General features: G+C 49.8%; 2 protein-coding genes across 7 annotated transcripts; both read right to left on the bottom strand.

Annotated features, from left to right (window-relative positions):
* Positions 1–241: 241 nt before the first annotated feature.
* On the bottom strand, positions 242–10,772 carry MYORG (myogenesis regulating glycosidase). 2 transcript variants are annotated; one of them, XM_027088930.1, is made up of 3 exons: positions 10,505–10,772; positions 5,249–7,374; positions 242–3,394 (listed from the first exon to the last, which is right to left on the bottom strand). In XM_027088930.1, exons 1-3 carry the CDS (start codon positions 10,666–10,668, stop codon positions 3,279–3,281), a joined length of 2,406 nt encoding a protein of 801 aa, XP_026944731.1. In that variant the 5' UTR covers positions 10,669–10,772; the 3' UTR covers positions 242–3,278. The 2 variants fall into 2 exon arrangements, with proteins under 2 accessions (XP_026944731.1, XP_026944732.1); XM_027088931.1 differs by lacking the exon at positions 242–3,394 and having other exon boundaries at positions 3,439–7,374; positions 10,505–10,768.
* A 2,301-nt stretch (positions 10,773–13,073) lies between these two features.
* SPMIP6 (sperm microtubule inner protein 6) lies at positions 13,074–26,874 on the bottom strand. Of its 5 annotated transcripts, XM_027088977.1 has the most exons (8): positions 26,715–26,718; positions 26,308–26,421; positions 18,778–18,922; positions 16,505–16,620; positions 15,440–15,515; positions 14,998–15,229; positions 13,681–13,767; positions 13,074–13,231 (listed from the first exon to the last, which is right to left on the bottom strand). In XM_027088977.1, the coding sequence occupies exons 4-8, from the start codon at positions 16,565–16,567 to the stop codon at positions 13,126–13,128; spliced, it is 564 nt and encodes a 187-aa protein (XP_026944778.1). In that variant the 5' UTR covers positions 16,568–16,620; positions 18,778–18,922; positions 26,308–26,421; positions 26,715–26,718; the 3' UTR covers positions 13,074–13,125. The 5 variants fall into 5 exon arrangements, with proteins under 5 accessions (XP_026944778.1, XP_026944775.1, XP_026944776.1 ...); XM_027088974.1 differs by having other exon boundaries at positions 26,308–26,874; XM_027088975.1 differs by having other exon boundaries at positions 16,505–16,617; positions 26,308–26,874.
* Positions 26,875–26,974: the final 100 nt, after the last annotated feature.

The following is a 26,974-nucleotide window of genomic DNA, read 5'->3' as shown; positions in this document are numbered from 1 at the left end:
CCCTAATGGTGAGGGGCGTCAAAAGGTACAAATTTTCAGTTATAAAATGAATAAGTCATGGGGGTGTAATGTACAGCATGGTGGCTATAGTTAATCATACCGTAGTGCCTATTTCAAAGGTAGGAGAGTGGGTCTTGAACGGTCTCATGACAAGAAAAAAATTTGTTTTTTAACTGTGTATGGTGATGGCTGTTAACTGGACTTACTGTGGTGATCATTTAGCAATATATACAAATATTGAATCATTTATGTTGTATACCTGAAACTAATATAATGTTATGTCACTGACCCCTCAATTAAAAAAAAAAATTCAGTCTCTCTTTTCCCCTATAGTCCATTAAAATGGTAAAGTACATTGAAAACAAATTCTCTCCTCCCCTCAAGCTGCTGGAAAGATCCTTGGACATCATAAAGTAAATGGCCAACCTGAAGATAAAAGCCATGTTGCTCCTTGGGAGCTGGGGTGTGTACCAGAGAGGGGAGGGTGTCAGCAGAAGTCCCACTGAGTCGGACAATGGCAGGAAAGGAAATCACCCAGTTGCCCCTGTGGTTTTCTTCAAGGCTGGGTCTGGGCAGGCCTCCCCTTGCAGGGATGGGCTGTGCAGCTGTTCCCAGAACAGAAGGTAGTACTTCTTCAACTGCTTTTCAAAATATGCTCATAAGTATGTGTGTGGGGGCAAAACAGAAGCAGAAGTGGATTTAGATCTCCCCTATTCGATATTTGTATATATTGCTAAATGATCACCACAGTAAGTCCAGTTAACAGCCATCACCATATACAGTTATAAAAAAATTATTTTCTTGTAATGAGACCATTCAAGACCCACTCTCCTACCTTTGAAATAGGCACTACGGTATTATTAACTATAGCCACCATGCTGTATATTACACCCCACTGACTTATTCATTTTATAACTAAAAATTTGTACCTTTTGACCCCCCTCACCCATTAGGGGAGGGGAGAGAAGGATTTAGATCTTAGAAGTCTTGAACATCAGAGCTTGAATTTTTTCCTAAATGACCTGATTGAATTTCAGAAAGATTTCCTTGGCTGCTATGTGAATTGAATTGAAGGGTTCAAGAGGAGAAAGATTTAGGAGTCCACTGCAATGGTCCAGGCTAGAACTGATAAGATCTGACATGGGGTAGTGGCCAGGGGATGAGAGGTCAACATTGGCCTTGGACTTGAGGAGGAGTGAAGGGACCAGAAATCTTGGTGAGGGGAACCAACAAAAGAAGACTTACTTGCTCTGTAGCCAACCAGGGTGTGGGATACTTTGCCCATATCCGGGGGAACAAGAGCAAAGATCCTCCCAGAAAATTCACATCTTGGTCTTAGAGAGGGCTTGGCCAGGGTTTAGCTGATTCATAGAGTGCTAAAAGGGAAACGGAGGCAGACTCTTAGGGTACACACAGTCACAGAATGGGGGTGTTAGGCCCCAGTCCCAGATTTCCTGCAGTGGCCACTCAGTCCCTCCCCATTACCTGTGGAGAAGGAAGCTCCCTGTTCCAGCATACCAGCCTCCTCGCCCCCACCCCCAGCCCAGGGGTACAGAAAAGACCAATGGGGAACTCTGGCCACGACAAAGCTACTGGAAGCTCCATGGAGGAGGGGCAGCCCTCCCTCCCCACCCAGATGTACAGAAAGAGAGAGATAAATTTGGAATGTACAAGAGGTGCTGGCAGAGATGGGGGGTGTTGGACAAGGCTCTAAGAGGGCAGAGTTTCTGGCAACCTAGCAAACAGGGGTAGAGGTAGCTTCTAGTCCACTTCCCTCCCCTTCCCCATCCCAAGACCAGCTCTTTCTCATGGTTCCTACCATTCCAGTCACTGCTGCCCAACTTCTTGAACCTCTCTTTTTTGTCGTCAGTAGGGGAAGGGGAAACACTTGTTGGCTTAGAATCAGGCCCATTGGGTGGCAACTTCAGAGACACACATTTCAGTGGCTCCCCAGCCTCGGATATGTATAGGCCGGGGCTGGCCCAGGCTGTTGAAAGATGGGTGAAGACTGGGCGGGAGATTCTAGGCTTCTAGATACAGACCACCAGGTTCCAGTCCAGTCTTGGGTACTAATCTTCTGTGTGACTCAGGCCAGTGCCCTTCTCTCTCACTGTTTTAGCTTGTTCATCTGTGCTTTTGTGATTAACAAGGTCAATGGCAGAGGCCAGATTAGAAACCAGATTGCAAGCCAAGGGCTAGTTTGCTGGGATTTGGCCAGTCAAGGGCACTCTTCCCTTTGGCCCTGTCCCAGCACACAGTGAGTGTTCAGTGGGCATGGTGTGTCCCCTCCTCCATCTAAGCTGCCTGCCCTCAATGCCCTTCTAAAATTCTTAACATTTTATTTGACTTCACTTCAGATCTTTTTTTTTTTTTTTAATTGGCCACACCGCATGGCATGTGGGATCTTAGTTCCCCAGCGACCAGGGATTGAACCCGGGCCCCCTGCAGTGGAAGTGCGGAGTCCTAACCACTGGACCTCCAGGGAATTCCATCAATGCCCTTCCAAAGGGTACTCCTCCTCCATGCCAGATGACTTAGGCCTTCCAGATTACTTTACCCAACCTCAACCCCCATGCCATCTCAGCACACACTACTTGGTCCTGGGGTATAGAACTTTATGCAACTATGGAAGTGTTCTATAATCTGCACTGTCCAATATGTGAGCCACTAGTCACACATGGCTTTTGAACACTTGAAATGTGGCTAGTGTGCCTGAAGAACTGGATTCTTAATGATGTTTAATTTTAATTAATTTTAAAATTAAATTTAAGAAGCGACATGTGGCTAGAGGCTACCCAATAGGGTACAGTATCAGTTTTAGGCAGAGTTTTTCTTTGTTCCTTGTTTAGAATTAAGAGTTGATAGGAGTTACCATTTATTTAACACTCTTTGCCAATTTTTGCATAAGTACTTTACAGACACATCTCAGTGAGTCCTAGAAATTCTATTTTAAAGATGAAGAAACCCAGCCTTGAGAGGTTAGGTCAGCTGGCTTCAGACTGCATAGCAAGTGGAGGGCCATTCAAGTGTGAGTCATGCTCTCCAGCCATTTAGGGAAGTTTCCAGGACCCAGCCTGGGTGCCCTCCTTCTACAGTCACTCCACACACAGCCCATGGCTGTGCACCAGGGCCCAGGGAGGCTCATCACTGAATACTGATCAGTAAATGCTCTTGACAAAAAGGAGAGGGAAGCTAATTCCATTTACTCCCCATCTCCTGGCGACTCCTGGCTCCTGACATTCCACTTCAGATGTCTCCTCTCTTGCCTCTCTCCTGGATCACAGTGTCCCTCGGGTCACAAACTCAGAGTTCAACTGGGTGCTACGTGCAGAGGTTTGGGAAGAGGGTGTCACATGCAGGCCCAGAGGAAGCCAGCTGGGCTGGGAGCTGGGGCCTGGAAAAATCCATGTTATTTTTAAACAAGAAAAAAAAAACAAAAACATTATATTAGCTTTTATTGAGCACCTACTTGTGCTAGGCACCTTATATAAATCTGTGCTTATAATTCCCTTAACAACCTGGGAGGTAGCATTATTATCACCATTTTACATATGAAGAAACTGAGGCTCAGTGAGGTTAAGCAGCTTACAGCTTGCAGATGAGTGGTAGAATCATGCGTGAGTGCTCCTAAACTTTCATTAGCATAGCATTCTTCACATTGAGAAAATAGAGGGGGTGGAGGAGTGGGCAAAGAGGTGCATTCTCTAGGGGGTGAGGGACTGATTCTGCTGTCCAAGCCATTCAGGGAAGCTGACCCCTGCCCTGTTTCCCACCTCCCTCATCTGGCAAGCCACTCCTTCCCCAGACTCAGCTGCAAAGTCAGGAGAAACTCACTCTGGCTGAGGTTGCTTTTCTTAGAAAGGGAAAATGGCTAAAATAAAAGACCTTACCCTGTATGTATATCTGTAGGTGTCGATGTGCACGGTAGTTTTTGTGCTAAAGCACACCACTACCAGAATAAGAACATCGCTCCCTCCCCCTATTTTTTTCTATTTCTGGCTGCACCCCCACTTGTGGGGTTCCCAGACCAGGGATCGAACCTGTGCCCCCTGCAATGGAAGCACAGAGTCCTAACCACTGGACTGCCAGGGAAGTCCCTAACATCACTCCCTTTTAAGCCACACCTCACGTGTGCAGAGAGTGAGGCAGCTGAGGAATCTGGAAAGGACTGTTTATTTCCTACTAGAGTCCCAGAGACATCACCCAGGAAGGAACCAAATCAACAATCAAAACCTCAAATTTGCTCCCTGCCCTCTCCCTCCAGGCTTAAGCAGCCTCGGAGGTACTGCACCAAGGACTTATTGTGCCTCGCTCTCTCTCTCGCTCTCGCTCTCTCTCTCTCTCTCTCCCCCCCTCTCCCTCTTTCTCTCTCTCTCTCTCACACACACACACATTCTTGAGTTAAGGCATCAAGTCTGGCCTGCATGGCTTTGCAAGTCTTTGCCCATCAGGCGGTGGCCCTGGCCCAGGGCTGAACCATGTGTGTACACAGATGCATAAGTGCGGTGTTAGGAGCTCTTCACAAATGAGGGACAATGATGATGGCTCTGTGCTAAGCCTACTCCACCTGTCCTTTGGGAAGGGACCTCCTGCCTCCTTGTCAGTTGGCCAAGTACCTCTGTCTCTTCTCGCCAGCTGGGGTGGGACCAGGTCAGCCACAGGTCAGGCCAGTGCTGGGGACTCAGGACCTGGCTTCCAACACTGAAAATGTGCCCTTTCTAAGTGTGGCTGGGGGCTATTTTGGGACCTTAAAGAGGATCAAGTCACCACCTCAGAAGGACAAAGATGGCCACTCAGGCCAGGATGGAGGGTGAGGTTTCTCTCTGTGCTTTTAAAACCCAACCGTGTTTAACAGGAAGAGAGCTGACCTTTTTCCTCTGTGCTCTCTTGCCCCCAGCCCAGGGAAGAGGTTTCTGTAGACTGGAGTGAGTATGGAGAGAAAGAGGGCTGTTAGGACTGTGCACTGGAGTGGGAGGTTGCGTTAGCATCTTCTCCCCTGGACTTACAGGAGCTGGCTCCAGCACATTTACTTCAGTACCCACTTAGTGGGTGGTACAGAGGTGGGGACTTCCTGGGGATACCCGGTGTGGCTGCGATGCAGGGTTAGAGGCCTACATGAAGACTGGGGTTAGGGCTGTGGGGTTTCTGGGTCCTGGGCTGGGTCAGGATGCCCAGATGAAGTAGGCGACCTCGTCCAGGTCAACGGGGTAATCCGTGAGTAGCACTGGCGTCTTGTCGAAAAGCTCACCCTTATAGCTGCGCCACTTGCCTGCGGGCAGGTAGACGTCCCGCTCCTGCTTGCCTGGCTCCAGTACCGGCGCCACAAGCAGCGTGTCTCCGATAAGGAACTGTGAGTCGATGCGGTGCGCCGTCTCGTCGCCGGGCGCGATCCACCAGAGGGGGCGCACGATGGGGTCTCCCGTGTCAGTGACCTCACCAGCCAGCTCAAGCAACAGCGGCGCCACGAGTGAGGCCCTCAGTGCAGTGAACTTGTGCGCGATGGCCACCACTTCGGCGTCGTAGCGCCAGGGTGGAACGGAGAACTGCATAGCTGGCATGAAGGCGGCCACTTCCAGCCAGCGCACGTAGAGCTCGCGCTCGGGCACATCGCCGCCGCTCACTGTGCGCTCAGACACCGCGTTGCCACCCACCATATCGGGCAGGATGAACGGGTAGCCCAGCATGCTGACAGTGAGCACGGCGGGGATGAGCGAGCGCAGCCCCAGATCGTAGCCCCACACCGAATCGCGGTCCACCAGGCGGAAGAAGCACGAGATGTTCTGTGACTGGTAGCCCACACGGACCTCGGCCAGTGAGAAGAAGGGCAGCGCCATCTCTGTGTAGCGCCGGCTCCATATGTTGGGGTCAGACAGCGGCCTGTAGGTGCTGAAATCCCGCGGCAAATAGCTGACCTCTCCAGCATCGAACTTGAAGGAGGCCACGGCGTAGCGCGAACGCAGTTGCCGCAGATGCCCCTGAAACCAGTCGCGGGCCTCCGGGCGCGTGAAGTCGAGCACGGCGCCGATGCCATTCCACCAGCGCACGAGAGCAGGCAGCCGGCCCGTGGGTTCACGCACAAACAGCTCGCGCTCCACGCCTTCGCCAAAGCACGATGAGTTGTAGTTGACAAACGGGTGCACCCAGAGTGTGACGCGAAAGCCAGCGTCGCGCAGGCGGCGGAACATGTCGCTGGCGTTGGGAAACTTGGTCTCGTCGAAGTCGAAGTCGCCATAGGCAGGCGTGTACATGTCGTCGATTTCCAGATGGCTGCTGTTGAAGCGGTGCTGGCGGATCTGCTGAGCGAAACGCTGCACCTTGTCCTGGTCCACCGAGCGCCCGTACAGCACCCACGTGGACCAGATGGGGTCCCGGAAGGCCTCAGGCGCTGGCACCCTCGATGGCTTGTTGAAATAGCGCCGCACCATGTACTTGTGGATGGAAGTGACATCGGAGCCGACGCACACGCGATAGCTGAGCTCGGGTGCAGCAGCGCGGCCGGCGGGCGGCTTGTACGGCGTGTCGTGGTAGCGTGCCTGCAGCCGCAGAGAGCGCTCCGTGCTGTTCCAGCCCAGGTGGAAGGGCACTGAGTCGTTGACCTTGATGGCAGCCGCGCGCGACGACAGCCAGTAGCGCTCGAGGATGCCTCCAAATGCGGCGTCGGAGGAGTAGACGTCGCTGGTGACGAAGGGCTGAGGCTCCTGCTGGCCGTCCAGGCGGATGGGCCAGTGCTGGGTCTTCATCTCCGCGCCGCCGTACCAGTGCGCCCCCGCGTCGCCCAGGAACATGGCGTGCTCCACCGCGCGCCCCGGCGCCGCCTCCTCCCAGCGCACGCGGTAGCACATGACCGTGTCCTTGGGCCGCACAGTCTGGATGAAGAAGTGCAGCGGTCGCCCATCCGCTGTGCGGGAGCAGCCAAGCCGGGCGCCATCGCGGCTGCAGGAATCGAGGTCCAGTGCGCCCGAGCGGAAGGCCAGGCGGAAGACCTGCTCGCCCTTCTGGTTGCGAATGGAGAAGCCGCTGCGGTTGAGGTCCAGCAGCTCGGCGCGCAGGCGTTCCGCCTTGCGTAGAGAGGCGCTGTAATAGCACCAGGCCACCACCGCGGCCAACACCAGCAGCAGCCCCAGCACTGCGGAGCCCAGCAGCGGCTTCAGCTCTTTGGACGGCTTGGGCTTGGTAGGCGAGAAGCTGTCAGGCAAGAAGGTGTACATGGTTGCAGCTGCGACGGCCTCGGGGCTCTTACGACCTGTGTGGCTCCCAGGGCGGCGGCGGGGGTAGGCCTGGCTCTTTTCCTGAGGATTCTGGGACATCAGCCCCCAGTTAGGGAAGGAGCAGGCAGTGGGGCCACCCGACAAAGCCCATCTGAACTTGGCCTGCCTGAGTCAGGAAGGGGAAGAGAGAGGTGGAACTGAGCTTTCTCATTCCATAGTATTTACATTTGCTGCCGCAAGAAAGAAGTGTATATTTTGGGAAAGTGTATACTGGGACGTAAGGGCTTTACTCTTACCAGGTCGTTCTGTCTGCATTTTACCTACCCTTTCTCATGGGCCCCACTGCTTGTCAAAATTAGGACGCTGAAGGGGAGGGGCAGATGATATTCATCACCATTTTCCTGGTGGAGGAACAAACCCAGACAGGGTCAGGAAGCTGTCCAGGATCACAAAATTAATCAGGTCTCCTTGGATCACACATGGGGGCAGTTCAGGCTGAAGAGAAGGGGAAGAATCTGGAGAGGGCCTGGTTTCCCAGACATGTGGCCATGGTGGGAGAGGGGGGATAAGCAAGCCAGCTCCTTAAGACCTTTGACACAGCAGGCGGCTGGCTTCCCTGTGCGGGGAGTGGGAGAGGAGAGAGGAAGGGGAACCGTTCAGGCATGGAATTTAATCTTGAGTCAGAAGCCATATTAAATCTGGAGATTAGAGAAGATACTCAAAGCCAGACTCAGTCCAAGGGCCTGGTTTGGAGGGGGGGTGAGGTTGGGTTTGGACTTTAGGACTGGGGTCAGGAGCCTAACATGGGGGCTTGGTGGCTTCTCACATTTCCCTCTCTTTGCTCTCAAACTCCATTCTGCTCTCAGCCATCAGGATCACCAAGTCCATTTCCCTGCCCACCTTCCTGCTCTGCTCCCAGCACCACATCTGTGGGCCAGCCACCTCCTGGCTTTGTCTCTGGCACTCACCCACTGTCCTGTTTGCCCCTCCCCTAGTTAGAGCACTGTCATTTCTCCCCTGCATCGTTGCAACACTTCCCCTATAGGCCTCCCTGCTTTCAACTTGTTTTCCTCCAATGCCTTCTGCTCACAGCAACTATACTGATCTTTCTAAAACACTTATCAGATTACATCTCTCCCTAGTTTAGGGAGCTGCTCATGACCCCCATGATGAAGTTCAGAAGTGTAAGCTTTGCAAATTGAAGTTCAAGGCATACATGGTCTCATCTGTCCTTCTGATTCCATTTTCAGCCAAGCCTATCCTATGACTACCAAGCTCTGTTCTTTCCTAACCTCAGTCCTCAGCCACCTGCTTTAGGAAATTTCACCCACCCATCTTGGGCCAACTTCTCTCCCCCACCTACCAGCTCTCTGGCAATCAGACACCCCCTACTACACAATCCACTCTTATATACTGTATGCTAAAGATTCAGATATGACTACAGAGAAACACAGACTTGGGAGGAGGTGTGTGTCCAAACCTGCTGTTCAAGGCTACTGACCCTTCCTGTCTCAGCCCTCAGGGCAGAGTCCAGCAAAGAAATAGCACCAGCCACGTGCATACACAGACATACACTGCCAGCCTGTCGGCTGCCCATCTGCTCCAGCTGGAGGGAAGGAGAGAGGGAGATTGGCAAACAGTAATTAGACTCCTCCCAGATGCCAGTCCCCAGCAATTTCCAAGGAGACACCAGAATTGCTCAGCGTTCTCACTTCCCCCACCTCTCCCATGAAGAGATTATCAAGAATGCCAGGTGCCAGGTGCAGATTGGAATTTTTATCCCAGATGTCAACATACAGCTCCCCATAATGCCCCCCCCCACCCCAGTGAGGTTCTATCTCAGTGCCTTATTCTCTGAGCTCCCTCCCCCAACTCCCTTAACTGGTCAGTTCCAGCTGGTCTAGAACAGCCTCTTATTCCCTTCCTCTCATCCCATACAACTTAGCCTTCAAAATTCCCCCAACCTACTACGGACTTCCCTTCCTGTAGGTACAGGCTGGAAAAGCCTTCCTGGAAAATGCAGGCATAGCCTTTAGCTGATGCCCTTAAGCTAAGCAGGACCCAAAGAAGGCCTTAGGTGGCCCAGGCCAGACCTGCTGTACATTTATATTCAATTCATTCGAGACAACCAAGGCCCCATTCTGGGCACTAAGGGAATAGGGAGTCCGTATCTGAGTAGGACAGAGGTTGCTCATCCTCAAAACTTTCATATTAAGTCAGCCTATCTCATGACCCCTGGAGGCATGGCCAGCCCACCAAGGTGACCTCAAAAGCCTTTTCAAACACTTAGGTCTTGAGAATTTTTACTTTCTAGGGTTCTGAGGTTCTTTGATGAAGGACAAAAACCCAGAGGCCCTCTGTTGGTCTCTGTAATGCCACCATGGCATCCAACCCTAACAATAATGCTGAATAGGAGGCACAGCTGCAGTGCCCATTTTATAGATGAGGAAACAGTGGCCCAAACAGAAAAAGGAACTTGTTTGAAGTCACTTAGGTAGCAGGGTTGCCTGAATCCAAAATCCCAGCTTAACCCTGACAGGGAGCTAATGGCCTGACTGGATATCTGAATGCAGGAGAGAAAAGGAGTTTTGTGGCCAAGAGGGTGGGACAGGCTTCCATCAGGGGGCTGTGGGCATGGTGAGGCCTGTATTCCCAAGGGCTGGTGCTGCTACTTGCCCCAGGAAGACTTCTTGGGGATGGGAAGTGGCGATTTTAATGGCATCTGGTACAGGGGCTGTAGGGGAGGAAGTGTGGTTCTGGTGTTAACGGTGGCGCTAGAGACCCCTGTAATCTGCCGCCTCCACCATCTGGCCAGCCACAGGCTAACGCTGGCAGGTAGGGTTTGCCCTAGCCAAGCCTCTCCCCACTTGACAGTCAACCTCAGTGTTGGCTTCCAGCCCCTAGCCATGTCTAAGGGGGAGGGTCGGGCCTAGCCAACTAGGCCATTCCACGTTGGGTCCTTTGTCCAACACAATTCCCAGGGGTAGGGTGGGGGGTGGAAATGCCAAAGGCAACTCTATCCGGGCCCTCTCCCCGTCCTGCCCAGCGAGCGGATCCGGGGGTATAGAGTGACTGAGCCTACAGCCTGGAATACTCTACACCCACTCCCAGCGCTGCAGCTATAATGTCCTAAAAGGACAGACTGAGGTCAAGAGGGCGGTCGCCCGCTGGGAACCGCGGCCGAAGAAGGGGCCCAGGTGTCCAGGCTCGCCCCACCTACTCATCTGTAGGAGCGAAAGTTCAGGAAATATTTTCCCTCAGCAACCCCCCAAGGCCTTCCCGCTGGGCGAACTCACGGAAGTGACCCCAGAAGTGGGGGGTGAATGGAGGCTCCTGCAGATCCCCTCCAAGTTAGCCGAAGTTGAGCTGCCACGGTGCGGCGCGGGTCGCTGCCTAGCTGGGAACAGCTGAGGCCGTCCTCGAGCCCCGCCCCCTGGCTGCTCGGCCACGCCCCAGTCATTCGGTCTCGTCAAGTCTCGGAGTCCAGCTCCGCCCCTGGCGCCCGACCATCCTCCCACATTGTCACGCGCACTTGAGGTCACGCCCCTTACCTCCCACCTTCCTCTTCTGTTCTGTGCCCAGCTCCTGGCAGCTCAGGCCCACCTCCAGCCCGGTGCCTCCCGGTTCCGCCCCCCGCCTGCAGGCCCGCCCCCTCTGGACCTTTGCTTACCCGCACGCGGGCGGGGCTCTTCCCCAGGTCTGCTGGGAACTGTAGTTCTGGAGGGAGGTGCAGCTGTCGAATGTTAGGGTTCTCGCACCTGTCGGCTAAATTTGAGATGTGTATGAGAAGGAGCGAGCCGCAGGGTAAAGGGACAGAGTTGGCCCTTGGGATTCCTTTTCCTCCAGATTTGGGGAGGTTGAGGCCGTCTCGGTATAACGCTCTCATTAGCTCTTTTCCCATATGGAAAAAGGGTAGCGGAATTCTGGGAGGATCTCAGCGGTTCAGTGCAGGTCGGATCCAATCAAGGACCCCACGGAGTGGAGCCTAGTTCCATCAGCCGGGAGGCCCAAGCTGTCAGCTCCCACCGGATCAGACCAGCAGTGCCTGAGATCAGGGACTGAGAAGACCGGATTCTGCTCCGTATTTTGCAGTCTTCTCCCACCCACTCCCCTTGGTGGCAGCCCTTAGAAGTGCCCCTGCTGCGAGGAGGTGGGCGTGCCCCGCTATACACCCGCACCCAGGAGGAATGGGGTGCAAAAATACTGAAGATCCTAGAGGCTCCAGAACACCCCACAGCTTGCTCCCTGAGGGACAGAGAAACAGGGCTTTTTTTTTTTTTTTTTTTTTGCTGCGTTGGGTCTTCATTGCAGCACGTGGGCTTTCTCTAGTTGCAGCGAGTGGGGGCTACTCTCCGTTGCGGTGTGCGGGCTTCTCATTGCAGTGGCTTCTCGTGTTGCGGAGCACAGGCTGTAGGCACGCGGGCTTCAGTAGTTGTGGCTCACGGGCTCTAGAGCACAGGCTCAGTAGCTGTGGCGCACAGGCTTAGTTGCTCTGTGGCATGTGGGACCTTCCTGGACCAGAGATTGAACTCATGTCCCCTGCATTGGCAGGCGGATTCTTAACCACTTAGCCACCAGGGAAGTCCCCCAGGGCTTTGTTTTATTTTGTTTGTTTTTTAATTTTTGAATTTTATTTTATTTATTTATTTTATACAACAGGTTCTTATTAGTCATCAATTTTATACACATCAGTGTATACATGTCAATTCCGATTGCCCAATTCATCACACCACCATCCCCACCCCCCCCACACGGCTTTCCCCCCTTGGTGTCCATACGTTTGTTCTCTACATCTGTGTCTCAACTTCTGCCCTGCAAACCGGTTCATCTGTACCATTTTTCTAGGTTCCACATACATGCGTTAATATACAATATTTGTTTTTCTCTTTCTGACTTACTTCACTCTGTATGACAGTCTCTAGATCCATCCACGTCTCAACAAATGACTCAACTTCGTTCCTTTTTATGGCTGAGTAATATTCCATTGTATATATGTACCACAACTTCTTTATCCACTCATCTGTCGATGGGCATTTAGGTTGCTTCCATGACCTGGCTATTGTAAATAGTGCTGCAAGGAACATTGCGGGTGCATGTGTCTTTTTGAATTATGGTTTTCTCTGGGTATATGGCCAGTAGTGGGATTGCTGGGTCATGTGGTAGTTCTATTTTTCGTTTTTTAAGGAACCTCCATACTGTTCTCCATAGTGGCTGTATCAATTTACATTCCCACCAACAGTGCAAAAGCATTCCCTTTTCTCCACACTCTCTCCAGCGTTTGTTGTTTGTAGACTTTCTGATGATGCAGGGCTTTGTTTTGTAATTTGAAATTTCTTGATCATGAAACCCTCCAAAATTGTTTTGGACCTCTTGGACTTGGGTGGGGGAGGGCAGCAAGGGTATCTGAACGTGGACTTCGGAGTCGCTGTGATGGAGACTCTGGGAACAGAGATCAAGAGCTTTGAGTATAGGGACATGGCTCTGACTGCAGGATGGGCGATTCTGGGTCCACTGAGATAATGGGGGTGAAGGGACATCTAGGTTTGGGGGATATTGGGGAAATGGCAGCTGTGGGGCCCTCATAGGATGGGAGGTAGCTGGGCCCTCCTGCGTGGCTAGGTGGGCCCATTATTTTGGGCTCTGGGATGGAAAGGAGGAGGTCATGCCTCTCATAGGGCTACTGCCATGTGTCAGGAGGGCACTCAGGGCCACCCAAGGGAAGTACTGAGATGATGGAGTGGGGAGGGCTCAGGGCAAGATGACTTTGAGAAACTGTATCTCAGTTGAGGGGGCTTGGCAGAGGCCTGAGTGACTGGCTCCTCATTGCCAGATCCTGCTGGGTAAGGACATGAGAGGCAGCCTTTAGGATGAAGAATTTATTTATTGTTCAGCCCCCTTGGCCCGGCCAGCCCGGGCTCTACCGGCAGTGGTAGTCAGGATAGGTCTCAGACACAAACTCAGGGTGGACGACGTAGTTGTTTCTCTGGGCGCCACCGGTCTTCTTGAAGTGACTTGTGTCCCATCTGTGGGGAGAGATGGGTCGGCCCTTTTGGACCCTCATACGTCTGACTCCAATTCTCAATGCTAATCTTACCCCAACATTTTGTCCCGAATAATGGCCCTAGGCTCCAACACTGACCTCTTGACCTCAGGTTCTACTGTTAAATTTTTGACTCCCGATACCCGCTCCCTAACACTGACTTTTTACTCTTTAATTCAAGCCCTGAACCTAACGCCCTGATCTCTTGACTCTAAGCCCCACTGCCAACATGTAAACCCTCAATGCCACCTCCATGCCCTCTCATTTAGTTGCCAGCTTTGACTTCCCCATGGCACCATCGCCCCCTGGTGTCATCTTCCAGTCGGTGCATCGCAGCGGTCAGTTATCCCAACTAGTCCCTGGGTCCCCCGCCATGCCAAGGTTACAGCTTCTGTGTGGGTGCGCATTTGCATGTGTGAGCGCCAGATTTACCTAAGGTTCGGACAAGGGTAGTATGACGGCGGGGGAGTTATAACAGCACATTGCATTCCCGGCCGGTGCTTGCAGGGCGATACACTCCTGGAGAAGGAAGCAGTGGGCAGGAATGGGTCGGGCCTTTTGACTTCCTTCTACGCCCCAACCCAGACCAAGACTCTGAGCTGCACTTCAGGTGTCAGTCCTACTGCTCGGAGATCCTTCCTTCCGGCCTCCTGTCCCTTCAAGACCTCGAAACGTCGCCTCTGGGAAGACACCTGAAGTCCCTCTCCCCCTAAGGCCTCGTTTCTGCCGCCCAGGCTGGGCGGCGGAGAACGCTGTACTCTGGGGAGGGTTGGGGTACAGTCATTGAGGACCTGGGAGCCCCCGGATCCTCAACATGGGACAGCAATTACTCCAGCTTATCGACGAGGCGACGTTTCTGAGGCTTAGGCACTTTCTCGCTCCTCCACGCCCTTGTGAGGGATAAGACCCAGTTTCGCACAATGAATCAGTCTCTCTCAGCCTGGGGAGGGATGGGGTATCACCACGGGGTTAGGGACAGCGTTCAGGATCTCCCTCCCCCTTTCACAGCTCTCTAGACAGACGCAGACATTGGAGTTCTCCTAGGCTCAGCCAGCCTTGTCTAACGCCAAGTGCAGGGAAAGGGCCGCGTTGCAGTCTGGGCTTCTGCTGAGCGCTCGAGCTTCAGTTTCCTCCACAATAACACGCGAGGCTGTCTACCTCCAGAGGTGGTGCGGGGCCCCGAGGAGGCCAGGGCCCTTCTGGTAATGCGGTCACCACTTCCTTGCCTTCTTAGAACCCAGCGATGACCCTGCCCATTACCAACGGTGACCCGAGGCCCAGGAATAGGGGACACTGTTCTGAGGACACATGGCACTCCGCAAACTAGAACCTGCGTCTCCAGGGTCGGGTGACCAGGTAGGGGGCGGGGCCGGCGGGTGTGGGAAGGGGGAGCAAACTGGTGCGCGGAGTTTGTTCCTCAAAGAAACCCTCGGGCAGAGCCTCCAGAAGACGTACAGGAGCCAGGTTGACCTTGAGCCCAGTTCAGGAGGGATAGAATCAGGAACTCGGGTATCTCCGTGCAGGTTCTCCCGCCTCAGCCGTACGTTCAGGCCATGAGGCCCCAGGGCGGGACAGGGAGGCGCCAGTAAGCGGACCGCGCGGGCTGGAGGCGGGGTGAGGTCTGGCACAGAGGCAGGTCAGAGCTAGAAGTGGTTCGGGATGGACCGTCCGCAGCTGGGGTAGGGGGGCTCGGGGGGCGGGGCTTGCTTGGGGGCGGGGCCCGGCTACTGCGCGCGCGGCCCTGCGAACCTTGCAGTCGGCCGCTCCGTGCGCAAAAGCCGCAGGCGACGTTCGGTGCATGGTGGCCCGGCGACGCAGTAGTCCATGCCAAGCAGACAGTGGCGGCCCGAGCAAGCGCTTTCATAACCCTGGCAGGGCAGGCGGCCCGGCAGCGGGTCCACACACCCACAGCGGGGCGTGATCTCTGGCAGCGGCTTGTTCCGTGACAGCGAGTTCAGCATGTTCACCACTACCTCGCGCTCTGCGCCCGCGGGCCCCGAGCCCGGGAGACCCAGACACAGAGTCACAGGAATGGGAAGAGACAAGGTCAGAGACAGAAAGAGATGGAGACACAAACAGAGACAAGGTTACAGCCTCTCCAGGGCCCTCGGCCTCCGCCCCGTACCTCGGGTCTCCATCCCTCCGTCCTTCTGGCCTACACATTCCCCTCCACTGTCCCACCATCCGTTACCGTAGGCGTTGAGTCGCTCCGGCTTAGGAGGGTACACCAAGGGCATTCCTCGAACTACTGTCTCCATCCCGGCCTCCTGGAAGTGGCACACACGCTGCCTCAAGCTCTGACCCGGAAGAGTTCCTCCTTTGGGGGTTCTCCCAGAACACGCAGACTAGTTCCAGGCCACGCCTTCACCCGCCCTCCAGAAGCTCCCCTACTCTCCCACGTTCTGAGTGTTTGGGGTTGTCGCTGGGCAACGCGTTTTACTCCGCCTCCCAGGTGGTGGGGGTGGGGGAAGTGGAGCTGTAGGTGGACCAGGTCTGGACCTGCACCTCTGACATCCCTGTCTCACCGTTTGCCTCTGATTTTACCCTTCTTTGTCTAGCCGACTCTGTGTAGCTGTGTCTTCGTGTCTCTCTAATAGGGATTTTTCAATATTGCAGTGTTGCCTGCCCATCAGAATCACTTGGGGAACTTATGAAAAATTCTGATTCTGATTCTTGAAGTTCTGATTCAGAAGGGTTCGGTCAACCTGAGGTCGGCCATCAACCTACAGTTAAGAGCCCCTACTCTTGCCTGGTATCCTTACATCTTCCCTCTTTCTTCATGCCTAGGGCCGTGGCTGGACTCCTTCCTATCTCTTTGGAAGACTCTCCTGTATCTATCTGCTCTGCCTCTGGATGGCCTTGTTCTCCCTCCTTTGTCCTTGCTCACATCACAGAGGAGGGGAGAGGAGCAGGTAGACTCAGCCTATCAATGACTTCTTGGCCAGACCATGTGGGAAGGCGCCAGGTGGCAAGCTTCAGGAAGGTAGCGCCTCAAGGAGTGCGCACCAGCCATGTCTCCACAGAGCCTAGCCAGAGATTGGGACCCAGAGGCCCAGCACAGCTTCACTCCTGAGCTCCCTTGTTTCCTAGAAAATATAAACCCTAGTCTCACAAATGGGAAAAGGCCTTGGAGCATTGTTGGTGGGAAAGGGATGAGAAACTAATGGTGAAATATCAGACACTGTGGTTTGGGAGGCAGATGGGGGGTGGGGGGTGGTCCCAGGCCCCAGGCATCTTTGCTGGGCACAGTAGATACCTTAGGCAGGCGAGGAAGGTATGTGGCACATTTGTTCCAGCCCGTACAGTTGTAAGGTCCCATCTTCCATGTATTGTACTGGTTACCGCACAGGTGGTTTGGGTTGCATTTGTCTGCTTGATCATAGGGGTGGAGACATAAGACAGTATTACTCCTTATTCTGCCCCAGGATCTGGGACCCCTTCGATATTTTTCCTCTGATCCCCAGCACAAAGCTGGACGCTCACTCATCTCCCTTAGGCCAGAAAAGCCCAGCCTGGCCCCATACTTGTCTTAGACACTGAGATGCAGCCTATATCCCACCTAAGACAAGCTTCTGAGTGGAGCCTGGGTCCTTTGAGCTGATCGCTTTTCATCCTGGCACCACCCTCTCTGAATCAGCCAACCTGGAAACCCTGGAAATGGGCCTCCTCCCAAATCCTCCCTCTCATCTTCCACATCCAGGCTCAAAGTTTGCTTATTCTGCCTCCTTAAAATCACTTGACTCTATTCTTTCTTCCAGTCCCCCATGATATCACTCCTGTATCTCTGCAGTGCCTAAACCAGGAGACAAGAATGTCATGGTTAATAGGATGGACTCTGTAGACTGACTCCTGTGGTTCAAATTTCAGCTCTGCCATATATTAACTGTGTGTGACCTTGATCTAGTTAATTAATTTCACCTTGTCTCTATTTCCTTAATTTTAAAATGGGGGTAATAATACTATCTACCCCATAGGGTCCTTGTGAAATTTAAATAAGTTATTATATGTAAAACATTTAGAACAATGCCTGGCACAGAGAAAACTATCATCATCATCATCATCATCACCATTATTATTATTGTTTTTATTATTGTTATTAGCCTACTGGTCTTCCTGCCTCATTCTGAAATCCTACAATCCGATCTCTACATAGAAACTGTGGCACTTATGATAAATGAAAATCTGACCAAGACAGTTCTCTACTTAAAACCCTCCAAAGCCCCACCTATCCAGTCACCTAAGTGTCCTGTAAGTTCCTCTCTGATCCACCACTCTAACAGTGTGAAAGAATACATGTGAGAGATTAGGAAAGGAGTTCTAGGAGCCCTAGAGTAAGAGCAGGTGCGTGTATGTGTGGGACAGTGTGTTGGGACTTGGAGTTCTAGGTTGGTGGGTTGGACATACTGAGTTTAAAGTGTTTGGGGCCATTCAGGTAAATTTGATCATAATCAGATAAAGGAAAGTGGAATCCTGGTAAGAGGACAAGACTAGAAATAAACACTTAGAGTTGTCAGTAATTAAAGATGTGGGTTAGATTAAACGGTCTCAGGAGAGGAATAAGGAGAGAGGAGGGTCCGATCAGCATCCCGAGGAACCCCATGTTTCCAGAATGATTAAACAAGAGACCCAGCAATTGAGGCATCAGAGAAGCTGAGGAAGGAAAGAGTTTCACAGAGAGTGGTCAGAGTGAAATACATAGGGTAGGTCTCATGAGGAAAAGACTGAAGAGTCCCATGGATGAGGTAATTAGAACCATACAAGATCAGTTTTAATAAACATTAAACATGAGTGTAGGAGATGCAGACTCCCAATTTCAATTGAAGATTAATCATCAATTCATTCAACAAATACTTATGAAGCCTGCTGCTATTCTAGGTGGAGGGGGCACAGCTCTAAATCAAACAAGACTCTCTGTTCTTTTGGAATGTACAGGAAGACATAATAAACCCCTAACCAAATGAGAAAGATAATTTCTCATAAGGCATAAGGAGTGAGGAAGTAGAGACATAGACTCTATTTCCAAGAATCTTGGCTGTGAAGGGGAGGAGCGACAGAGAATTTTTAGACAGGAGGAAATTAGAAAAGTCTTCCAGGTTGAGGGGAGAGAGATGTGGTGAGGCAGAGGGATGCAGGAGAGAAGGGAACCTGATGGAGCAGGGTCACTAAGAAGATGGGAGGAGATAGCACCGGAATACACATGGAGGAATTTGTTTGGAGGAGGTTAATGCTCCCTCCCTCTCTCTAGGGATAAGGCCCAGGCCCCTTCCAATTCTTTGGCATAGACTGGGAGCTCCCAAAAGGCAGAGCCTGGATCTCCTCCTCCAGGGTCAGGGGTCAGGATCAAGGTCACGCCAGGTGGTTGGGAATCAAGCTGGAATGGGGGTAATTAGAGAAGAAGCCCTGGTCGAGGATGGGGATAAGGTTTGTATAGGATCAGGGTGGAGGTCAGAAGTCAAGTTGGGTTCAGGTGTAGGGTCTTTGTTGGGGTCACTGAATGGGGTCACAGTTGGGTGATGGGTGAGGCCCTACCTTCCTCTTGAGACAGCCAGTATTTCTCAGGCAAGTAGGGGTGGCCTGGTATGGAATTCTTATAGCGGTAGTCCTGCACAGCACACTTGACCGTCTTCTGCTGGGCTTCAGGATCCACGTGGCGCTGCACAGTCTGAGTCAGGCCCTGTCAAGGAGAGAGGGGAGGAGATGGCTAGGTGCATGGAGACCCCAGCCTTGGTATCCAGCTGGACCTAGATTTAGCCCCTATTGAGGTCAGCCCAGGTGCGTCTCCCAACCCTCTCCCTATGCCAGAGGGATCCCCAGGCCAGCCTTGGTTCCCTCTGCATAGTTCTTTTGCTTGAATCACCCTTTTCTCCTTTTCTTCCATCCAAGGCTCGGACTTGGAACCCAACATTTTCCCTCAGTCAGAGTGGTTTTCTGATGTTCTTCTCATTTCTGTCCTTTCCTTGACTGGGACCTATAAGGGCAGAGCTGGGTGTTCCTGTCCTCTTTCTTCCAGACTGTGTGCTGCCTGGGAGCAGGGCCTGGGTCTTCCCCAACAGAGCAACAGGCCCGTGGAACAACCTCAGGAAAGGCTGGCTGCCCCGGGAGCTGGCTACCTTAGGCAGGTGTTTTGGACAGGAAGGGCTCTCTGTGAATCTGGCATCTTGAAGGAGATGAAGGATGGGGCCAGAGGGGCACCTACTTTAAAATCTAATTCTCTGACTCCAACCTGACCCTAATTCTGCTGTGGCTCTCATCTTGACACCAATATTACCCTTGACCCTGACATATACGTTGTGCTGGTCCACATCCTATCCTGATTTTTTCCCTGATCTTGGTTCAGGCTCTGGGCCCCTCTGCTTCTCGGGGTTCACCTCATCTTATCCCAACACCCCTTGTTTGGCTGGGTCTGTAGAAGCCCAGATCAAGGGCCCCCTTGTCCTCAGCTAAAGGCCCATTGCCAAGTTAGTTGTGGGCCCATGTCTCTGTAGGCAGCTAGGATGAAAAGGCAGCTGGGTTCCAGGGGTGGGACACCCAGCAAAGTCAGACACCAGAAAGGACTTTCTCATCATAGTGGGCAGCAAGGTGCTGGGATGACGCTGTTGCACTGCATTTCACCCTTATGATCTGAAGAGCAGAGGCTTCTCTTGGCCTGGGATGAGACCTTGCTGCTTCTAGTGCTCCTATTCCCCTGAAAACCCCTCAGCTGAGGGGCTTCTTGGATCCTCCGTGCCCAGCTGAGGTTTTGTTCTGTGGGCAGATCCTACACAGTCATACTCCATATGGGTGGAGGGGCCCCATGACTTAGCACTCCCCTGAGTTTTACATACACACAAACACATGCACATCCAGACATACACATAGATCTGTGCGCCCAGATACACTCATAGACAGATGTACATCTATACATACACACTCAGACACGCTCACACACACACACACACACACACACAAATAATCATTTAGAAGAACTCACAGACTCTTCAGTGTTTCCATTCGAGGCTTTCCTCAGATGTCTGTAATCTTTGACTGCTCATGTTTATGAGTAGGAGACTAAAAAGGCTCATTGGAGGCTTTGAGCTGTGGGTGGGCGTCATTGTAGGATGCTCTGGCTAGACTATTTGTTGCAAACTCTGTCAGTATCTGTAGGTCTTTTCTCTTGGGCTGATCAGATCCCTCGGAAGAGACTCTTTCAGTCTTTGGCTTGAGAGTAGTGACCTAGCTGCCATTGTTCTGAGAACCTAGTGGAGAAGAGGGCTGCTGGGGGTTTAGCATTCAGCATATGGAGGTTCATCTGTTTTCAGTATGGTACCCTGACCTTAACTGGAATCTCCAGTCCTGAGATCCTTGCTAAAAAATAAGCCTTCTGACTTTTGCAGAGATGGGTGAGCAGTCACCCTACGGCGTGGAATAGAAGAGGGGGTTTAATTGCTTCTTAGCTTTCAAATCATTATTGTTTCAGCCTTGGTCCTGTCCCATCTTCTGTTCCAGAGAAACCTAGTATTACCAATTTCTGAGCCTTTTAAAAATTCTGCAGTTTTAAGTTGAATTATGTCTTGTGTTTCCCACTGCTGGCTTTGGATTCAGCTTTCTCAGATCTGCTGTGTCAGTTACTACTTATCTATCACACTTTCCAGCTTCTGAAATTTTGTCATTGTCCTTCCTTCTCACTATTCTTGCAAATTTATGTCTTAAATATGCATTTATTGTAGTTTTCGAGGGGTTTTAGGAAGGAGTCAAAACGTGTTCCTTTCAACCCAGAGAATTATAGTTCTTTATATATTCTACATATTCCTTTGTCAGTTACATGTTGCAATTATCGTCTCTCAGTTTGTGGCTTGTAACTTCATTTTCTTTTTGGTGTCTTTTGATGAACATAAGTTCTTAATTTTAACATAGTTGAATTTATTCATCTCTTATGTAGTGCTTTTGTGACTTAGGAAATCCATCCATAATCTAAGATAATGGAGATAATGTCATAATTTTTTCTAAAATTATACAGTTTTACTTTCCATATTTGTGCCTTAATCTGTCAGGAATTTGTTTTGGGGTTTGGTGTGAATTAGGGGATCAATTTAGTTTTTATCCACATGGATAACCAGTTGTCTCATTGAGTAACCTATCTTCTCCCACAGATTTGTAATGCCACCCCAAGCCTGAAACATCTTTTCCCATAGCTTTACTTTCAGTCATCTCTGTTGTATATCGTTTCCATATATGTGTGGCTCCATTTCTGGTCTGTTTTATTCCATTAATCAATTTGTGTATCCCTACAGTAATATTATGCTTTATGAATTTCTATAGCTTGGTAATAAATATTAATATTTGACTGGACAAGTCCCCTTCTTCTTCAGGTGTGTTTTAGCTAGTTCTTGGGCCTTTGCTCTTCTCTATAAATTTTAGAGACAGCTTGTCAAATTCTTCAAAAACTCCTGTTGAGATTTTAATCAGAATTGCACGGAATCTTTATGTTAGTGACTCTTCCTATTCATGAGCATGTTACGCCTCTTCATTTAAGTATTTTTTTAAAGTATTCAAAGTTTTATAATATTATCCATACAGTTTTGCACACATTGTTAGATTTATTTCTACTTACTCTCACTCTTTCTTGCTAAAATGACATATATATTTTAAGATTATGCTTCCTAAATATGCTTTTTATCTTAAATTCATCCAACTTTCTAAATTCTCTTATTCTAATAATTTGTAGATTCTATAAACACAACTGTATCATCTGTGAATAATGACAGTTTTTGTAAAAATTCCTTTCCTATCCTTGTACCTTACATGATATTGTTTTCTAATATACAATTTACATGATATTGTTTTCTAATATTTTGGTTCTTTCTTTAAATTTTACAAGTTAAAAATTATTATAATTATTTTCTATGGACAATGTTTAAATTTATCTCATGTTTACCAGTTTCTTAGCTCACTATTCCTTCTTGCATCTCAGACCTTCCTTTTGTTATCATTTTCCTTCTCCCCAAAGTGTATCCTTTAGAAGTTCCTTTATTATAAGTCTTTTAAAATTTTTTATTTTTATTTTTGGCTGTGTTGTGTCTTCGTTGCTGTGCGTGGGCTTTCTCTAGTTGAGGCGAGCGGGGGCTACTGTTCGTTGCGGTGCACGGGCTTCTCATTGCGGTGGCTTCTCTTGTTGCGGAGCACGGGCTCTAGGCGCGAGGGCTTCAGCAGTTGCAGCACGTGGGCTCCGTAGTTGTGGCTCGTGGGCTGTAGAGCGCAGGCTCAGTGGTTGCAGTGCACGGGCTTAGCCGCTCAGCAGCGTGTGGGATCTTCCCAGACCAGGGCTCGAACCTGTGTCCCCTGCATTGGCAGGCGGGTTCTTAACCACTGTGCCACCAGGGAAGCCCCCTATTATATGTCTTATTGTAGTAAATATTTTAGTTTTTGTCTGTGTCTTTATCTTTCTTTTGTTCTTGAAAGGAAGACACATTGAAAATAATTTCTCTCTGCATGTTTTTAAGGTCATCTCTTAAGCTGGTGTTGTGCAGTTTCACGTGTTGCCTAAGAATCTATGGATTCATTTCTCTTGTTAGTTGTTGAAAATCAAGAGCCTTTGTCTCTTCAGATAATGACTACTCTCCTTTCTGCTCTTTCCTTCTGGAACCCCGAGTAGTTGTGTGGGATCTTCTCTTTCTTTCATATTGCTTAATGTTTCTTCCATATTTTCTATAGCTCTCTGTCTGTCTGTGCTGCATTCTGGGAAATTTCTTTTGCTCTGTTTTTTTTTTTCCACACTGCACAGCTTGTGGGATCTTAGTTCTCCAATGAGGGATGGAACTCGTGCCCCCTGAACTGAAAGCGTGGAGTCTTAACCACTGGACCACCAGGGAAGTCCCCCTGCTCTGTTTTTCATTTCACTGATGTTCTTAAGCTGTGTCTAATTTGCTCCTTAATCCATCCATTGAGTTTTGTTTTTGTTTTTTTTTAATTTTTTTTTGAGTTTTGGTTTTAACACATATATCTTTTATTTCTAAAATTTCGTTTCTTTAAAAAATCTGTCCATTCTTTTAAAAATATAATCTCTTGTTGCATCCTCATTTTGATGAGTTCACATTTTGCTCAGAAAAATTCATAATTATTTTGTGTTCTTTAACTATTATTTCCAATATCTGACATCCTTGGAGGTTTAAGTCTGCTGTTTGTTGTTTCTGTTGACTGTCATATGGTGGTTTGTTTCCTTATGTCTTTTATTGTGAGCTCAGATCTGATTGACCATACTCTAAGGATACCTGGAAACCTACATTGAGGATATTTTCCACCATAGAAGATATACATTCATCGTGTATGTGTGTGTGTGTGTGTGTGTGTGTGTGTGTGTGTGTGTGTATGTGTGTTGGGGTAGCGGGGAGGAAGGGAGCCCGAGATCACTGGACTTTCTGGTTCAGTTGCTCCATCTTTCAGCTAGCTTAAGGCTTAAACTCCTGCTTGTAGTACTAATAGTGGTGTTTGTCCTCAGGGCAATCCTGTCTTCTTAGTATACTTACTACTCATCTCCACTGACAGTCCAAAACAAAATGAAAATTAATTTTTATGCAGGACCTAGTTGTTTGGAAGCAGGAGGGCCCTTCAGAGTTTCTAGACCACCATACTGCCAGAAGCGGAAGCCTTTTCCTTCATTATTAATCCCACTGCTATCTGACTTTCATTCCTCACCACTCGCTGAAGCTGTTTAGCCAGGCGGCTAAGTGTTACTACATCCAAGAGATCCCTTTCTGTGCTGACAGCATTTGACACCGAGCTTTGTCTAATAATGCTGTCTTTGTTGGTTTCTCTATGATTTTCGTCCTATCACTGTCTCCTTTTATGGCTCTTCTTCCTTTACCTACTCCTGAAATATTGACATTCTCCAAAGTCCTATCCTTGGCCATTTTCTTACTCTTTTTTTGGCAATCTCTATGACTTCAGCTACCACCTATATGTTGATTTCAGAATTCATGTCTGTAGCCCAAACCTCTGTCCTTTGCTTCAGATAAGTATATCCAGCTACACAGCAGACATCTTTTCCTGGAAGTCCTTGAATATTTTTGTCCCCAGATGAACTCCTAATCTCTCTCTCATCTGCAATTCCAAATCTCAGTTGGTAGCACTGCCCTTCCTCCAGTTTTCCGGAGTCCAAAACCCAGAAGTCCTCTTAATCTCTCCCCTCTTCTTTATATCTAGATGGTGACCAAGGTGTGTTATCTGCTTCCTAAAAATTCCCTCCTATTGAGTTTGGGAAAGCAGGCAGACACTCTCATCTTCTGCTGGTGGGCATGTAGATTATTATAACCCTTATCACAGCAATTTGAAGTGTATATGAAAAGTTTTTAGATTCACATATCCTTTCCCGCAACAATTTCTATCTATGAATTTATCCTAAGGGAATAGTTGATATATACAAAGAATGTACAAGAATAATTATACTAGCAAAATTTTATAAATAATCTAGATTTCCGATAATATAAGATTCCTCAACCATATTTTGGTACATTCATAAAATAAAATACTATAGTCATTAAAATTACATTATAGAATATTTTTGACACAGGAAAATGTACTTGATATATGGTTTTGTGAAAAAAGCAAGATTCAAAATATTAGTATACGATATGACACCACCTTCATAAAAAAATATTTGCTTCCTGAAAGGGCATATAATAATAAATTAACGGTAGTTATTTTGGGTAGTGAGAATTATTTGCCATTTTCTTTGTGCTTCTCTGAGTGATTCCCCACTTTCTGATTGAGCATATATTTATTTTGTAATTATAAAAATTATTTTTAAAAGACTCTCCTATTCAACAGTAGGAGAGTACTATTGAGAGTATAACAATAGTCTCCTATTCAAAAATACTCTCCTATTTTTCACTGCTACAGTCTCTCCTTATCTCCCACCTATATCCTCTTCCCTCATCCTTCACCACCTCACTGGGCTTCCTGCCCTCAACTCCAGCCCCTTCAATCTCCTGCCACAGTGGCCAGAGTGTGTCACTCACAATCCAAGCATGACACTCCCACGCTCAAAAGTCTGGACCATTATGACCACATTTCTCAACACAACCTGAAGCCCTTCACGGTCTGCAGGCTTCTCTCTTACCATAGAGCTGGCCTCTCCCTCTGCTCCAGTTCTCAGTTCCTGGTAGGTCCCTGCCCCTGGGCTGCCCTTTCTCACATTCCTCTTCTGCTCGAGTGTCCTTCTTCTGGATCTCTTAGCAGACCTGCCCTTCAAGTCCCGGGAGTGGCTTTCTGGCTGTTATACCAGCACAAGCCTCTGCTGGTGCATGTTCCACACTGGGCAGTCCTACTTTGTTCACTTTTTGCCGAGAGATCCTCAAAGGCATGGCTTGGCCCTTCACTGTAACCACATTGTCCCTGACACATGTAAATACTCAGCAAAGTTTTGTTGGGTGGTACACATAGATAAACTCCCTTGGGCAGAGTCACAATTAGACTTACAGATCTCTCCATTTTGTGAAAGCCGCACAGCCCCACTTGGCCACCTGTCTTCAGGTACAGACACAGGAGACTGTAATAAGCATGCATAAAAACATTCTTGTAGGCAGAGCCCACAGGCAGCCTCAGGGGCTTTGCACTTTCTGATCACTCTGCCTGGAACCCTATTCTTTCAGTTCTTCACATGGCTATTTCTCACTCACCTTTCCAGTCTCAGCTCAATGTCACCTTGAAAGAGAGAGCCCTCTTTCATTACTTCTATTTAAGTAGCTCTCCCTGGTTACTTTCCATTTCCAGTACCCCGTTTATGTCCTTTACACAATTTGGGACAATTTACAAAACTCTTATTTATTTCTTGATTATCATCTATCTCTCCCCATCTCCTACCCTGGTGGAGTAGGAGGGCACCATGAGGGCAGGATCTCATATTACTTTATATATATCATGATAAATTCCATGCCTAAGCAAATGAGTCACACACATACACACACAAAGCTACAAATAATTACAAACACATAATGACAACCACACACTGTCAGTGATCCAGACACCCACAGCCGTACACTCTGACTGCCCGCCCCCCAACCCCCGCCCCAGCTCGCCACTTACCGGAGTCACAAACCTGTTGGCTTCCCAGGCCCACAGAGGTGGGTCCTTATAGCCCTCCTTGATGGAGGTAGGATCCTTGTAGGAGTCACTGTAGGTGCTGATGGGGGTCTTAGTCTTGTGGGAAAAGAGGAACATAGTGGGGTCTAGGGGAGGCCGTGGTGGGCTCTACCTACCAGGGGCTCCTGCAATACATCAGTGACCACCCAACCCCCTTTCCTAGACAGCTAGGCAGGTGCCCCAGCTGCTGCGACCCCCCTCCTGTGGAGGGTCTCTCAGCTTCCCTCCCTCACAGCCTTCTTGCTCCTACCCCACCCTGATTCCCTCTCTAGGATGGGCAATGCCCATTATGATATCACCTGGCTCAGCCCCAGCCCTGGAGAGGTGAAGAGGTCTGATTTCCTCCCTACCCCAGTCTCTTCCTGCCTCAAGCCTCTCAAAACAGCCCAATTTCCAAGAGTTCACAAGGTCCCTGGAGATCTTCTAGGCGAAGCTTCTCACTGTGATGAAGAGAAACAGAGATTCTGAGGGGTCAAGTGAGTCATCCAGAGCCGTTGCAGCTGGTCGGCGGCAGGCCTAGCCTGGGAACCCACAGGTGGAGGTAGGGTGAAAGGCGCATTCAGAGGATTGGTCCTCTGCCCTTCCCGGCCCATCTGCCCCTTGCCCGCAC

The sequence above is a fragment of the Aethalodelphis obliquidens genome, unplaced genomic scaffold (assembly GCF_003676395.1).
Source record: "Aethalodelphis obliquidens isolate GAN/ISIS:26980383/991018 unplaced genomic scaffold, ASM367639v1 scaffold64, whole genome shotgun sequence".
NCBI lineage: Eukaryota > Metazoa > Chordata > Mammalia > Artiodactyla > Delphinidae > Aethalodelphis > Aethalodelphis obliquidens.
Note: the sequence above shows the minus strand (reverse complement) of the source record. Positions and strands in the feature narration are given on the sequence as shown.